The 15,030-nt window shown below is 49.4% G+C and overlaps 3 protein-coding genes across 5 annotated transcripts; 2 read left to right on the forward strand and 1 right to left on the reverse strand.

Annotated features, from left to right (window-relative positions):
• Positions 1 to 422: 422 nt before the first annotated feature.
• Positions 423 to 3,566, reverse strand: S100a1 (S100 calcium binding protein A1). The gene is made up of 3 exons (XM_021196637.2): positions 3,378 to 3,566; positions 1,185 to 1,338; positions 423 to 752 (listed from the first exon to the last, which is right to left on the reverse strand). The coding sequence occupies exons 2-3, from the start codon at positions 1,323 to 1,325 to the stop codon at positions 609 to 611; spliced, it is 285 nt and encodes a 94-aa protein (XP_021052296.1). The 5' UTR covers positions 1,326 to 1,338; positions 3,378 to 3,566; the 3' UTR covers positions 423 to 608.
• A 56-nt stretch (positions 3,567 to 3,622) lies between these two features.
• Positions 3,623 to 9,768, forward strand: S100a13 (S100 calcium binding protein A13). Its single transcript, XM_021197132.2, has 3 exons — positions 3,623 to 4,255; positions 5,287 to 5,479; positions 9,534 to 9,768. Exons 1-3 carry the CDS (start codon positions 3,990 to 3,992, stop codon positions 9,666 to 9,668), a joined length of 594 nt encoding a protein of 197 aa, XP_021052791.2. The 5' UTR covers positions 3,623 to 3,989; the 3' UTR covers positions 9,669 to 9,768.
• Positions 9,769 to 11,909: 2,141 nt separating this feature from the next.
• S100a14 (S100 calcium binding protein A14) lies at positions 11,910 to 13,959 on the forward strand. 3 transcript variants are annotated; one of them, XM_021197037.2, is made up of 4 exons: positions 11,910 to 11,995; positions 12,304 to 12,421; positions 12,844 to 12,990; positions 13,207 to 13,959. In XM_021197037.2, the coding sequence occupies exons 2-4, from the start codon at positions 12,392 to 12,394 to the stop codon at positions 13,342 to 13,344; spliced, it is 315 nt and encodes a 104-aa protein (XP_021052696.1). In that variant the 5' UTR covers positions 11,910 to 11,995; positions 12,304 to 12,391; the 3' UTR covers positions 13,345 to 13,959. The 3 variants fall into 3 exon arrangements, with proteins under 3 accessions (XP_021052696.1, XP_021052698.1, XP_021052697.1); XM_021197038.1 differs by having other exon boundaries at positions 11,945 to 11,995; positions 12,287 to 12,421; XM_021197039.2 differs by lacking the exon at positions 12,844 to 12,990.
• Positions 13,960 to 15,030: the final 1,071 nt, after the last annotated feature.

Raw genomic sequence — 15,030 nt, forward strand, 5'->3', positions numbered from 1 at the left:
TAGCCCTGGCTGTCCTGGAACTCACTTTGTAGACCAGGCTGGCCTCGAACTCAGAAATTCACCTGCCTCTGCCTCCCAAGTGCTGGGATTAAAGCCGTGCGCCACCACCGCCCGGCTCTTCAGATTTTTTGATGGCTTGTTTGTTTCTGCTTTTGGAGACAAGATCTGGCTATGTAGTATGGGCTGGCTTGGAACTCCAAATCTTCCTGCCTCATCCTTCAAGACCTGGCTACCAGTTACTCAACAGACCCTTGAGAAAACAATGACACTTGGATTCCAGCTAAAATTTTCGGACCCCTACATTTCTGGGTTTTGAGTGTTCCTTAAATAAGGAACTAATGTAAACTTGACAAGGTAAGGTGTTGGGAGTGAGCACTCCTTACTTCACACATAGCCAGACCCAGAGAACACAGACATGGAGAGTTGGTGAGAGAGAAGGCTTTATTAAAACGAGTGGCAGATCTGGACTGCCACTCTTGTGCCCTTGGTGCAAGTCGAGACTGGACAAGGATGGGGACATAGGGAGGTACAGGTGGGGTGAGGAGCAAACACGCTGAAGGGGAAATGTTGACAAGTTGGAGAGGAAGGGCATAGGTCACAGACTGTGCTCAACTGGTCTCCCAGAAGAAGTTGTTACAAGCCACTGTGAGAGCGGCCACCAGCACAACATACTCCTGGAAGTCCACTTCCCCATCTCCGTTTTCATCCAGTTCCTTCATTACCTTGTCCACAGCATCTGCATCCTTCTGGACCTATAGAAGGGGATGGAAGCCTATATCACCGAGTTAGAGCCACCATGGTGGTTGAGGAGGAGGTGGAAATGAGCAAGTGAGAGAATGATATTTAATTACGGGAGTCTTCTACAGTCCTAAAGACTGGTGAGCTAAGAACTGGTGACCTATAGAACTAAGCAGAGTTAATAGTTACATCTGCTGTCATACGTGATTGTCTACAATGTGACAAGTGCTAACCTGGGAACATTACAGACTTTTGTTTCATTTAATTAAAAACTCACACACCAAATCATTTTAGGGCATAGCAATGCCTTTAATCCTAGCACTCAGTGGGGGAGAGAAGCAGATAGGTCTATGTGAGTTCAAGGCCAGCCTGGTCTACATAGCAAGTTCCATGCCAGCTGGGGCCACATCCCCTTCCTCCACCCTGTACCTCGATCCTCTGCTTACATCCAGGAAGCCAGAGAGTTCAGTTTGTAGCAGGTCTTTCAGCTCCTTCTTGCTCAGCTTATATTTGTCCCCTTCTTTGCCCGAATGGGCATGGAACACATTGATGAGGGTCTCCATGGCACTCTCCAGCTCAGAGCCCATTTCAGCAGCACACCTACCCATCCCCACAAAGATGGAAGTGAACTGTAAACCAGGTTCAGGACATCTGGGGTCTGGGTAAGGGAAAAACTTTAGCCCTGGCTCTGGTTTCAAAAAGCTCAAAGAGCTACGAGATGAACCCCATTGTACTTTATCTTCCATTCAGATTTTGCAATGTAGGAGAAACCCTAGCACTAAATCTGGTCCAGTGTTCTGGGTCCCTCCATCATTTCTCAGTCGGAGGGAGTCAGGGATAGGCATGGAGATGGAGCAATAGGAACCAGACTGTCTTCAGAACCCTGCAAACGACATCTGCAGTGGCTGACTCAAGGCAGGGGAGCAGGAGGGGAGGCATGGGTGGACACAGGACCAGGCAGGCTTTGAGCTCTATTTTTACCTTCCAGGCCTGTCACAGTTAAGCTTTGTTGTGGCTACTAAGTGGGCTAAGATCTCCTCTGCCTCCCCCAGGAAGAAGTCTGATACCTTTGGTGAGCTGATGGAGGGGTGGCAGTCAGCAAGGAAGAGGTGTCTCACTGTTCCCAAGCTTCCTGTCAGCAAACGTGGCCCTTCCTCTTAAGACACTGAGGATTAAGCCCAGGTCCTTTTGGCTTACATCTCCATCTTTTTGTGCTTGGGATTTATTTATTTATAGCAGGGTCACACTCTGTAGCCTGTGCTGTCCTGGAACTAGCTCAAGCAGATCCTCAGCTTGTGGGCAGTTGTGTCTCCGTGTGCTGAGATTACTGGTCCTGGCTCCCCTTCTCTCCTCAGCATGCCCCCTTTTTTTTTTTTTTTTTTTTTTTTTTTGGCTTCTTGCATGGGTGGGGGTGGGTGCCTGTTCTAGTCCTTTTCTCTGCAGTCATCCCTTTCCATCAGGTAGGTAGAAGGAAGGGAGAGGAGATGCCTGAGGCTTTTCCTTGGAGACGAGCTTCTAACTTGTAGGTGTTCTTCCTGATGCTGTCCATTCCTGCCTGCTCTGGTTCGTTAGCTCCAGTGGAAGCAGGCTAGGGCTGGTTTGTGTTCGATAAAGGACTGAATGTATGAGGTCATTTGAGCTCAAGGGCTGGGCGAGAGTGGGAGAATGGAGAGGTCTGTTGAGAAGAGACAACTAAGCTGGGGGGGGGGGGCTCAATCTTTTGGCCCTGGGAGGGTCATGCCTTCCACAGCCTCAGGGGCAGCTCAGGTGTCTCAGCTCAGATGTCCTCATCCTTCCTCACCACTGAGTATTCTGGACAATGGGTCCTGATTAGATGACATGCCAGCTCTTCAATGGAGCCCTTGTGACTGTCACCTGAACTCTAGTCACAAGAAGCAGTTGTTACAGAGACAGTGGGAGAGAGAATTCAAGCCGGGCTGATCAAAGGGATAAGAGGGTGCTCAAGGGAGGAATTTGGGCAGCTCGGTTACCATTCTCATCTATGAGGGGGATCTGGAGGTTGCCTGGAACCCTCTAGCAGCTTGGAATTTTATGTAGGGGAGGACCTGGGCTTGGAGCAGTGGGAAACAAAGAGGGAAAAATTAGGGGAGAGAGAAGAGGGGGTCAAGGCTGAGAAAGAAGGGCTAGAGAAGAGGTCTGTGAAGGCAGAGATGGGACAGTGCACACCGCTACAGACCCCCTTCTTTAAGATACCACATGGCATATGCTCCACTGCTCGGAGCTTTCCCTGGCTCTTGAGAAGGCAGAGAGTGAGGGTGGAGAAGGGTCAGGGACAACTTTTCTTATTCTTACCCTAAAGGAGCAGGGCTGTTTCCCCTCCCTGCCCACACCAAGAGACTGGCGTCCCTGGCAGGACACACAGGATTCTGTGTAGGAAGACCTGGTAGCCTGGAAGCTAGGTGGCGTCCTCACTCACCCCAGGCTTCCAGCTCTCTGACCTTCACTCACCTCCTCTCACTACTTTCCGAACTTCATCATCCCTAGTTCCTGAACTGCTCTTTGCCTGATTCCTCCCGGACCGCTGTGACACCGCAGTATCTTGGGGTCCTTCTGAAGTTCCCTTTCCTCCAGACTGGCTAAGCCAGAGAGAACTATCCTAAGCAGGGTAGGATACTCACGGTTGGCCTCGGCCTGACGTCGGAGCAGGTTCACGACAAAAGGGCACGCTGCAAATGTGGCCCCTGGACCGGTGTGAGGAGACCTGTCTTCAGTCGTTTTTTTTCCTGCCGACCCTCCTCCCCAGCGGCTCCACCCCTTCACAAACGACACCCGAAGGGCTAGGGGCCAGGAGTAGACAGAGGCGCCCTCTGTCTCCCAGGAGGGAATGGGCTGCCCTGTGTTTCTTTCCGTTCTTGCTTGCACCACCTCCCGGAGCCTAGCGGGAATGAGGCGGAAGGGAAGGAGGTCGAGGGAAGGGTGCTGGGTGCTGCGGTGCGGACTGAGCAGGGAAAGGGAAGGATTCTGCCCAGGAGTGCTTAGCCTGTGCGTCTCCAACAGGGGCTTCTGTCTCAGAACTCAGTGAAGAATCTCAATAGGGGTTCCACTATGGGACCCTTAGACTGGGGCTCTCTGAGTGCCTTTGGATCTCTAGTTTCTCAGAAGGGGCTTTCCAGTGCTGAATCCCCCAAGTATACTTTTTTGTTTTTGTTTTTAATTTTTTTCCCAAGCAGTAGTAGCAGCCCCTCTAACACAGACCAAGTAGCCCTCATAATAGGGAGGGATGGGACCCTATGGTGCCTCCCGACCAGGCTGTGTCCCAGTCGCGTGGCGCTGTGGGATGGTTATTGACAGTAGGGGCGGCTGTTGGGATGGTTATTGACAGTAGGGGCGGCTGTGTTGGGATGGTTATTGACAGTAGGGGCGGTCCCCTCTCCGGAATCAGCGGAGGCGGAAACTTGACTCTTCGGACTTGGGAGTGGCTCTCTCCTTGCCTGGTGCTTAAAAACTTCAGCCGCAGGGCTCCAGATCTGTTAGCTGCATCCCACCTTCTTTCCCGGTGAGTTACTCTTCCTGACTCTGCAAGAGAACCTGGAGACCTTCTTTTCTTTATCAGATCCCGGGTCCCTCCTTCCAAGCGGGTTTAGGCAGAGAGTCAGGAAGTGACTTTAGGAGAACAGACAACGGTCCCTGAAGGAGTATGTGGGTGGGTGGACGGACAGAAATGAGGGGGATGAGTAGGCATGTTTCTTCCCTTCCTGGACCCCCGAGGGCCCTGGTGTCCAGGCCAAACACTTTGTGGGTTGTGGATTTGAGGAGTTTGAAGAGTCCCTTTCTAGACCTTGTCAATCATGGACAGTAATGGGTGTCCATGTAGGTCGGTGGGTTCTTGGGCTGAGCACACTCCGACCCTCTTAGCCAGAGGTAGGGAGAGTATGGGGCAGAGAAGATGGATCTGGCCCAATTGAGCCAGCCCTGACCTCAATTGGGCCTTTGCCAACCCTAGGCTTCTCTACTAGGAGCTAGCCAGTATATGCGGAGGGTGGAGATGCCAGTCTCAATATAAATCAACATTGGAGACAAACAACCTCCTGACCCTCAGACAGAGAGTGACAGAAAGAAAGGGCCATTAGAACAGAGCTCCTACACAGGATGTTAGCACATTCAGAGGACTCCAAAGAAAGACTGTCACAGATAGAGTGGCTGCCACATTGAAGGATCATTACAGAGCCATCCCTAAGACAGACACTACAAAAGAGCACTCAGACAAAGATGATTTCTGTTGTGAACCTAAACAGCAATACTGTTGTCTGTTCTGGACCCTTTTATCTTTGCCTTGAAAGACCCCCGAAGGGAGCCCCCGGGACACGCACCCAGTAGGACGCTGTAATCACACGAGGAAGCTTTATTGTATGCGAGATGCAGTAAGGGAGGATGAAAAGTTCATGTTCTCACAGACCCCACTTCTTCTTTTGGGTAGCTAGGCAGCTTATTAATTTTTTTAACCCTTCAGCCTCATCAACCCTTTCAGGCAGCAACTTCACCTAGTCTTGGATCCCTGACTCTCCTGGTCTGTTTCTTCCCTGTCAGGTCAATCTGTGTGGACATCAGCTCCTTCTTTGGCATACTGATGGCAGCAGAGCACCTGAGTAAACTGGAGGTGGCCATTGATACTGTGATCAATACGTTCTTCAACTTTGCAAATGGGAAAGGACGCAAAGACAGCCTGACCATCAATGAATTTAAGGAACTGGCCACTCAGCAATTGCCTCATTTGCTCAAGGTTGGTAGAGGGCTCTAGGTCTAAGATTTCCTATGTATGCCAGGTGATGACACTGAACAGGTAATGTGACAGAAAACAACATGAGTGACTGCATGTTTAGGTGGTTCTGTGAGGTAGGTGCCTCAGGAAGGTGTGGTGTGTGTGTGTGTGTGTGTGAGCAAACATGTTGTGTTGTTGCAATTGGGAACGGGCTGTTGTCGAGCTCTGTGCTTCTGTCGAGCAATGCTGTTAAGTCCTGCCTAAGTCTCTCTGGTCTCATTCTCTCCACATAATACTGGACCCAGACATGAATTCTCGGAGACTTACAGACAGTAAAAACTAAAAGGAGGCTTAACAAAAATAAAACTACGAGCCGGGCCTGGTGGCGCAGGCCTGTACGCCTGTAATCCCAGCACTCGGGAAGTTGAGGCAGAAGGATCAGGATTTGAAGCTAAGTTAGGGAGACCGTTTCTCAACAAACAATGCATAAAGTTGTAGTGAGCTATGCTCTTGGTATACTCAGGCCTCTAAGGCCTGTGACTACTTTTCTACCCCCTGTGGTGTCCCCTCAATAAGGGAATCATTCCACAGAAGTGTGTGTGGAGGGGCTTAACTTATCGGCTCTGAGTTCGCATGCTATTCTAGTCTGCTAACAGTTTATTTTGTATCCTTTATGAAAATTCTCAGGCATGTAAGAGTGTATGAATATGGCTGGGCATGGTGGCACACACTTTTGGTCCTATCCCCTGGGAGGCACAGGCAGGCAGATCTGAATTTGAAGCCTGCCTGGTATATAAAGCAAGTTCCAGGACAGCCAGGGCTACATGGAGGAACCCTGTCTTGAGAAACAACAACAAAAAAAGTATGTGAATATGAACTTTTTTGAGACAGTCTCATGGAGCTAAGGGTAGTCTCAAACTCCTGGTACACCTTCCTGCCTCTACTTCAGAAGTGCTGAGATTATAAGTTTGTGGCCCCAGTCCCAACATGAATATGGATTATCTTTTAAAAAATAGTATATTAAAAGAGATGTTTTTAGATTTGTTTATTTATTTTATGTATATGAGTACACTGTAGCTGTCTTCAGACACACCAGAGGGCATCAGATCCCAGTAGAGATGATGGTGATGTGGTTGCTGGGAATTGAACTCAGGACTTCTAGAAGAGCAGTCAGTGCTCTTACCTGATGAGCCATGTTTCCAGCCTGGATTAGCAATTTTTTCCTTCCCATTTTTACTTTATGTGTATTGATGTTTTGCTCAGATGTATGACTGTGGGCATTATGCTCATGGAAAGCAGAAGAGGGCATCAGGTCTGGGACTGGAGGGCATCAGGGACATCATCTGGAACTGGAGTTATGACTGGTTGTAAACTGCCATGTGTGTGCTGGGATTGAAACCAAGCCCTGCTGGATGTGGGGGCATACTCCCATCTTTAAAACTGGCAAAGGCAGGTGGATCTATGAGTTCAAGGCCAGTTTGGTCTACAGAATGAGATCCAGGATAGCCAAGACTACACAGGAAAATCCTGTCTCAAAAAAAACCCCACAAAAATTAAAAAATGAAAATAATGTGTGGCTTAAGGTAGCCTTGAAGTCATTGTGGTCTCCTGTTTTGGCCTCCTCGGTGTTAGTCAGGATCCAGACATGAGTGGCTGTGCTTTGCCAGGACCTTTAGTCTCTCTCTCTTTTTTTTTTTTTTTTAAATATTTTATTTATTTATTAAATGTAAGTACACTGTAGCTGTCTTCAGACCCTCCAGAAGAGGGAGTCAGGTCTCGTTAAGGATGGTTGTGAGCCACCATATGGTTGCTGGGATTTTTGCTGGGATTTGAACTCTGCACCTTTGGAAGAGCAGTCGGGTGCTCTTACCCGCTGAGCCATCTCACCAGCCCCCGACCTTTAGTCTCTTGATTATTCCGTTTTCATTTCCTCCCATCAAGGTCATTTCCTCATGGATCTCCTTGTTCAGTTCATCTTTTAAGAAACATCGTTATAGGGCTGGTGAGATGGTTCAGTGGGTAAGAGCACCCGACTGCTCTTCCAAAGGTGCAGAGTTCAAATCCCAGCAACCACATGGTGGCTCACAACCATCCTTAACGAGAGCTGATTCCCTCTTCTGGGGTGTCTGAGGACAGCTACAGTGTACTTATTATATGTAAATATAATAAATAAACAAATCTTAAAAAAAAAAGAAACATCATTACAGCCATGTTTGCAAATCCCTTGATTCTGTCTTTATATTGTTGTCAGGCAGACCCCCCACCTGCCTAAATTTCTGCCTAATCTGTGCCTGCACTTGGAGAGCTGAATCTACCTAGAGGAACATGCACAACCAGGTTGACTTGTTTCACTCTTAAATCTAGAACCACAAACTCCAAAGGAACCCTTGGCGGTGCTAAGCAACTCTGTATTTCCCTGTGAATGGCTAGGTCATTACTTTCTTCCCTTCCTCAGATTCCAGGATCTCTTTTCACATTCTCCCTGTCACCAAGAAACTGACTCACTGAGAAAGTAAGCAATCTAGGTTTCCTGCGCTTCCCCCATCCCCAAATCCCCCACCTCATCAGCATCTGCTTTCCTTCCTGTCCTCACAGGATGTGTTCATGCTTCTACAACCAGCATTCCATCCCTCTCACCTGCTTGGAATTCTTTCTCCTCCAGTGACTCCTTTTCCCTCTGCACCAGTAGGCTTTCCTTCGGGATCATTTGTATTTGTTTACCCTGTGCTGGAATTCATAACAAAATCAGCTTAGAACTCAGTCACTTGGCTCTTTCTCTTCACCTCCAGTTCAAAATACTTCTCTCTCTCTCCTTCTTTCTCTTTCCCTCTCCCTCTCTCTCTTAAAAGACTTATTTATTTGTTTTATGAATATGAGTACACTGGGTAAGGTAGACAAGGTCCTTGTGCCGCGGAGACTGTCATCCTAGTAGATCATGAGGATCAAGTGAAATAAATAACGTGATATTGCCATCCCTGGAACCAAGGACCTAGAACTGCTTGCCACACTCCCCTCCTGCTGGTAGTGGAAGTGTTGTACAATGAGTGAACTTATGGTACTGCTAGGAATTTGCTTTGTGTCATCTGGAGATCTGTTTGGCAGATCTTTGCCATTGTCCAAATGTTGACTCAAAGGTTGAGCATGGGGGCTGGAGAGATGGCTCAGTCAGTATGCACACTGCTCTGGTAAAGGACCCAGGTTCAGTTCCCAGCACCCATGTGGCAGTATACAACCATCTGTAATTCCTGTTCAGATATTCTCTTCTGACCTCTGTGAGCTCCAGGCATGTATATGGTATACATACATACATATGTATGTATACTACATGTTGGCAAAATGCCCATATGTATAAAATGAAATGAATAAACCTAAAATCTCACACAACCTCCCCCCCCCAATCTCCTGGCATTGAGAATCAAGCATCTCTCAATCTGACATCCACTAGTTGTTCAACAGTGTCTTTATGTTGTAGTTGTTTATCTGGCAACAAATCTTTTCATCATGAAGGCAGGCTTGCAGAATCCATTGGTTTCATGGCCATGGCACTCTGTCAAGAGCACCTGAGAGGGGGCTGGCGAGATGGCTTAGTGGGTAAGAGCACCCGACTGCTCTTCCGAAGGTCCGGAGTTCAAATCCCAGCAATCACATGGTGGCTCATAACCATCCGTAACAAGATCTGACGCTCTCTTCTGGAGTGTCTGAAGACAGCTACAGTGTACTTACATATAATAAATAAATAAATCTTTAAAAAAATAAAAGAGCACCTGAGAAAACCAGGTAGCCTGGTGTTTTTGCTATTCCCCTGACCTACTGGGTGGTGACTAAATTGAGAAGGCATTAGGGTGATGAAATGTGCAGCAGTGGTGGTGGTGTTGTATGAAGGAGGACGGTAGTTTACGATCAGCCATAGTGTCTGCTCATGTCCCTTGCATATGGGACCTCCAGGCAGTCCAGTTCTGGGACCGTAGCCTTAACCCTCAGGTGTTGGCGTTGTCTGAGGGAAGGCACCTGTACTCCCCTCTCTCCCTGCCCCGAGAGTCCTCGTCTCTAACCTTTGCCTTTTACATCTTCTTAGAACATGGGCTCTCTGGATGAAAAGATGAAGACCTTGGTTGTGAATCAGGACTCAGAGCTGCAGTTCAATGCGTACTGGAAACTGATTGGGGAGCTGGCACAGGAGATCAGCAAGGAGAAGGCCCTGAAGAAGTAAAGCCTGCTGTGGGGATGGATGGGGGCCAGCAGGGCCTGCTGGGCAGAGCAAGGCAGCACTCCACCCCCACCCTGCCCCCAATAAAGCTTCCTCCTTGAAACACAGATGCTTATTTTTATACACCACCCTGATTTCTTTTCTTGAGACTGGGAGATGGGAAAGCTATGTCTTTACTTGAGATGAAAACATGAAAATTATGGGTACTTTGAAGACAAGGAATGTGGTTCATCTTCAACTATCCTACAGCATCTAGAACTATGTGGTTTATTTTTATTTTAATTTTTGTCCCCCTGTTGTTGAGGACAGAACTCAGGTCCTTGAGCATGTGTGACATAGCAACAGATCTTGCACTAAGTAGGTGCTCAATAAATACATAGTTGATGAGCAAAAATAGTACAGAGATTTGAAGCAGGCAAGGCAGCTTTTGGGACTCACCTCCGTGTCTCCAGTTCCCTGTTTTCCCCCATATAACTCCTAGAGTTTGTCCTTCAGCTGGTAATGGTAATAATGAACATCGCTAAACATTTACTCTGTATTACTCTAGTTAACTGTCACAGCTGTTAAGGCTAATTCAATTAAGTTTTACAGTGTTGAGGGTCAGACTGAGATCTTGCACCTGTTAGGCAGTTGGGAGGAGCCATACCCCTAGCTCTCTCTTAGCTTGCTTTCTTTGTGTGTGTGTGTGTGTGTGTGTGTGTGTGTGTTTTTAAGATAAGAGTCTTGCTACCTTCAGCAGTCCTCCTGTGTCAACCTCCCAGTCCTCCTGTGTCAACCTCCCAGGTGCTGGGATTACAGGTGCATTAGTCCTTCTGGCTCTGAGGACACATTTGTGGGGAGGTTAGGTTACAAAGACAAGAATGACTAGAACTGGCCTGGAGAAGCATTGCTCAAATACGACAGGGAGAGGGACCTGTGGTAGTTGGCGCATGTAGGGACAGAGTTGACCCAAGCCAGCATTCCCTGACTTGAGGGGCAAGTGTTTTGTATAACTCACCACTAGAGAGAGTAGGGGTGTGGCAAGTGATGGAAGCCCTGGGTTGTCACTGCTGTAACTGTGGATGTCCACTTGGGGCAGCTAGTCAACCAGAGAAAAATTAGCAGAGACAAATTCCCCATCAAGAGGCAGGAAAGAGGCCCCGGAGGGACCCCAGAGGAATGGCGGTAGAGACCTTTGAGAGGTTTTCCTGATTTCTTGGCCCCTCAGATGGCAAGACCCTTGTAGGGACTCCAGATTGATGCCTTTCAGAGGTCTCTAAATGAGACATGTAGACAAATCCCGGATTGAGACCGGAAGTACAGGGGCCCTCCAGCATGTGACACAGGAAGACTGTCTGGGCATATTCTCTGATTTCAGAGTAAGGAAGGGAATTTTCACTCTAGGCCCATACAATCCTTCCACTGACTCCTCTGTCCTTCCACCTGTCTCTGCTTCCTGTGGCTTTAGGTCCTAGGTCCTGGGCAGGTAGGAAGGCTAGCTGGGTTAGTCACAGTCCCCGGAAGTACAGTTCAGGTTTCCCCTGGGGTGCCGGGGTAGTAGCTTGGAGGGCTGGTGTTGAGATGCGGTTCAGGGAGAGGGTGGGACTTTGGAGGAGGGAGGAGGTAGCAGTGTAACCCGTTTGGAGAGGTGGCTACCTGCCAGGTCGCTCCGCGGAGCCTCGCACATGTGCACCCGGGGCTGCTGCAGGGCGCTGGCAGGACTTCAGGTGAAGGAGGCACAGTGCCTTCCCAGGACCAGGGCACACTACTGTGGTCTCTCCTTTCAACCTCTCCTTTCTAGGTTGTCAGGACTGAGAGAGGCTTGACTCTAGGTTTCAGCAGGCCAGAGTGTTCCTAGCCAAATTAGCTCTAGTTGGGAGGGAGAGAAGAGGGATGTCAAAGAGATCCATGGGCCTCTTTCAAGCTCCTCCTTCCATAAGCTTACGTTGATCAGCCCTTGCTCCTCTTTTGTAGACACCCTCTGCTCCCCTGTGTCATAGCTGCTTCAGGTTCTTAGTCACTCTCCCAGCTAAGATCCCCTCTGCATCCCAGCCCCCTAGCTTTCCTTTCTCCTCTCCCTGGGACTCTGTAAGGTGATCTTGTGCCAGGGGCATCCCATATCCAGCCCTCCATGGCTTCCTCCTCAGGAGAGGGGTGGGGACTGACTCCAGAACTGTAGAGGGTGAGGCTCATAAAGCTGGCTCCCAGCCCAGGAGGCTGCAATAGCTGGGGTGGCTGAGGGATAAGGCCCTGGCCCTGCCCCCCCACCCCGTCTCCCCTCCCTTCCCCCAGGTATAAGAGCAGAGCTCAGGTGAGCCGGCTTTTCCATCCTGTCTCTCAGCTGCCAGCAGGTAAGAAAGCTCAGCGCCTTCAACCTGGATGGGATGGCCTTCTCCAGGGAGCACCCTATGCCTCTCTTGCCCAAGTCTTACAGGGGTGGCTGGAGGAGGTGGGAAGGAATGAAGCTGAGGGGGATTCCCTCTGAGTGACTTGGCTTGGGGGCTGTGGCCTTAGCTCCTGGAGTTTTGTCAGGAACTGGATCAGTGAAGGTGAAGGCATATGTTGGGTGGAGCCAAATGTGGTCATGGGAAAAAAAAAAAAAAAAAAAAAAAAAAAAAGAATGAGCTTTCTTCTCACCTTAGGTTTCCCCCTCCTCTAGGTAGATCATGATCCATCAGCTCCTGTGGGGTAGGCTATAGGACAGACGACAAAACTCAACTCACAGAAGGACCAGTGTACCAGGAACGATGGGGCAGTGTCGGTCAGCCAATGCTGAGGTGGGCCCATTCATCTGGCCTGTCTTTCTGTTCTTACTTTCTCCTCTGCTGTTATGAGGGTTTGTGCCTCCCTCACTGAATTCTGCTCTCTTCCTAGGTCTGTAGATATTGCCAGCAAATCCCAAATCCCCTCCCTTGTGCCTACACAGGGTGATGCAAATGGATTTCTTCTGGAAATAGGATGTCTGGGCACATGCTAGAGCCTGCCCTGCCTGAGATCGGGGGTGTAGGGCTTGCCTAATCAGTGGCTTAAGGCAGAGGCCACTGCCCTAGACACTGTGCCAGAGGAGAGGGAGTGGGCCGGATCCTGGCCTCTAACGTGTCTTCTAGCCACTTCTACCCTGTTGATTCTCCAGGCTCCTGAGAAGGGTTTTGTAGGGTGGGTGGGCCCTCCTGATGTGGGTTGTATCTCTTATCTTCAGGATGCCCAAGAATTCAGTGATGTAGAGAGGGCCATTGAGACCCTCATCAAGAACTTCCATAACTACTCTGTGGCGGGCAAAAAGGAGACACTGACCCCAGCTGAACTTCGAGACCTGGTTACCCAGCAGCTGCCACACCTCATGCCGGTACTGAGGGAGTGGACCCTCCCCACCCCCATCCATACCCCTGACATCCCAAGCTAGTGCTCCAGGACCCCACCCCACTGGCATTGGGAACCCCGTACCTTTCCCCTTTGAGGACACCTGGTAGGTTCCTGTCCTACTACTTGCCCCAGGCCAGGGTGGGGCAGGAAGATCTGGAAGTGCTGCCTTGTTGAGTTTTGATGTCTTTCTTGTCCTCAGAGCAATTGTGGGCTAGAAGAGAAAATTGCCAACCTGGGCAACTGTAATGACTCGAAGCTGGAGTTTGGAAGCTTCTGGGAGTTGATTGGAGAAGCAGCCAAGAGTGTGAAGATGGAGAGGCCTGTTACTCGGAGCTGAGGACTTCTACTTGGAACTTGTTGGGGTTGTTGGGGGTAGGGGATTTTTAGAGGCACTGGAAATAAAACTCTCAAGTCTCACCACCCCCTTCCCCAGCATGCACCTCTCCTCATCGCTGCAATGTTCAGGTTCAGGACATGCTTCCCCGTGGGCTCTGTGGAGCTCCTGGGTCCAGACGTCCTCATCTGAAGGGAGCTCAGGGGGTGGGTTGGGGCTGGAGAGGATATGCAGGGATCCTGGAAGGGTAGGGCCAAGCAATTTGGTAACAGGGGAAGGGCAGAAAGGAACTGGGAAGTGATCCAAAGAGCAGGGCTGGGAATCTGGCTGCATATTTGGTCCTGAAAAGGGTGTCTGAGAACCCACCCTCTTTTAATCTTATCCCACCTAAACTGTAGTTGTCTGCCCTGTGCTATCCTTGCTGCTTCCAGCTCTGTCCCATCCTCCTTCCAGTGTCTTTTCCTGAGTAGGGGCAGGGGAAATAGGAGCAGAATTGCAAAAGAGGCTGAGGAGGGCATGACTACATCACTTTGGGGTGAGAGGACCAGCTAGATGCTTGGGCATTTATGGTAGTTATTTTATATCATTTGATTAATAAAAATATTGGAAAATGTAAAATACATTGTCTTGACTCTTTATCCCTCTCCTCTGCCCAGTATTCAGGGTGCAGGGTTGCGGGGCTCTTTGGGACAATGGCAGAGTCATAGGCAGGTGGAGATATGAGGATGGAGTGAGTGGTTGGCAGTAGAAGAGNCTAGGCATTCACTTCCTNCCATGGACTTGGGCTGAGGGTGCTCCCAGCTNTAAGAACTAGGGAAAGGTATGCATCTCAGAGAGACAGGCTCCTCCTTGCCTCTCCAGGGCTGGTCCTCTGATAGGAGATAAAACACATGTATGCATACCTGGGGAAAGGAATGAACCATGTGTCCTGGGGCAGAGCTGACTAATGTGAAGGGAAGTAGGTACTTAGGAACAGGTTGAGTGGCTGGAGTTTGGATTCCCAGCTCTGCCACTTANAGCTTTGAACTCTGGGCACTCTCTTATGGTGAGTTTCCTCATGGGGATGGTGAATAGTCCTCTCATAGGAGAAGGATGTGACCCATCACATGGAAGGNTTGCCAGAAAGCCTGACACAATGTGTGCCTAGTAGGTGGAGGTTGAATGAAAATGAGGACGTGACTGACCCTAGGTATGGTTGAGGAGAAGGTGTTTGTGGTAGATATGAGGGAGAGAACAGGCAGAGGAATTTAGAAGAATCCAGACTGAACATGGCCAGCAGAATAGACCATGAGAGGAAAGAGAGTGTGGAGCAAGAGTGAGAATGGGAGGGAGGGGCAGGAGAGAGGACCGAGAGAAGACCAACAGGATAAAGAGGAACTAAGAGAGTGTGTGTCCAAAATGGTCCAGTTCTATAGGAATCAGAAGTTAGGGGAAGAGAAGGAAGTTCAGGGGCTGGAGACACTTAGGGTAGGTAGTGAGGGAGAGAAGTGCCAAAAGAACCCAGGACTCTGTAACAGGTGATGCTGAGAGAGCCTGGCTTGGGTTGGCTGAATAGGCACCACAGATACACATTTGTCCAATGTTTTCTTTGACATTCCAGCCTTTTGGTTGATGATAAGGGGCAACATAATCTCTTCTGTAACTGCTTCTTGGCTGACATTGGGATGTTATTGTCACAGGCCCAAGATG

This window comes from Mus pahari, chromosome 4 (assembly GCF_900095145.1).
Source record: "Mus pahari chromosome 4, PAHARI_EIJ_v1.1, whole genome shotgun sequence".
NCBI classification, from domain to species: domain Eukaryota; kingdom Metazoa; phylum Chordata; class Mammalia; order Rodentia; family Muridae; genus Mus; species Mus pahari.

What these genes read in the sequence shown, in the direction of transcription:
- S100a13 (XM_021197132.2), top strand. Translation starts at nt 3,990, where the DNA reads ATGGTGCCTCCCGACCAGGCTGTGTCCCAGTCGCGTGGCGCTGTGGGA. An exon ending in GCATCCCACCTTCTTTCCCG is followed by an intron (nt 4,256 to 5,286) that starts GTGAGTTACTCT and finishes CTTCCCTGTCAG; the next exon opens with GTCAATCTGTGTGGACATCA. An exon ending in AATTGCCTCATTTGCTCAAG is followed by an intron (nt 5,480 to 9,533) that starts GTTGGTAGAGGG and finishes ACATCTTCTTAG; the next exon opens with AACATGGGCTCTCTGGATGA.
- S100a1 (XM_021196637.2), bottom strand. Translation starts at nt 1,325, where the DNA reads ATGGGCTCTGAGCTGGAGAGTGCCATGGAGACCCTCATCAATGTGTTC. An exon ending in AACTCTCTGGCTTCCTGGAT is followed by an intron (nt 753 to 1,184) that starts GTAAGCAGAGGA and finishes CCCCTTCTATAG; the next exon opens with GTCCAGAAGGATGCAGATGC.
- S100a14 (XM_021197037.2), top strand. Translation starts at nt 12,392, where the DNA reads ATGGGGCAGTGTCGGTCAGCCAATGCTGAG. An exon ending in GTCGGTCAGCCAATGCTGAG is followed by an intron (nt 12,422 to 12,843) that starts GTGGGCCCATTC and finishes TCTTATCTTCAG; the next exon opens with GATGCCCAAGAATTCAGTGA. An exon ending in AGCTGCCACACCTCATGCCG is followed by an intron (nt 12,991 to 13,206) that starts GTACTGAGGGAG and finishes TCTTGTCCTCAG; the next exon opens with AGCAATTGTGGGCTAGAAGA.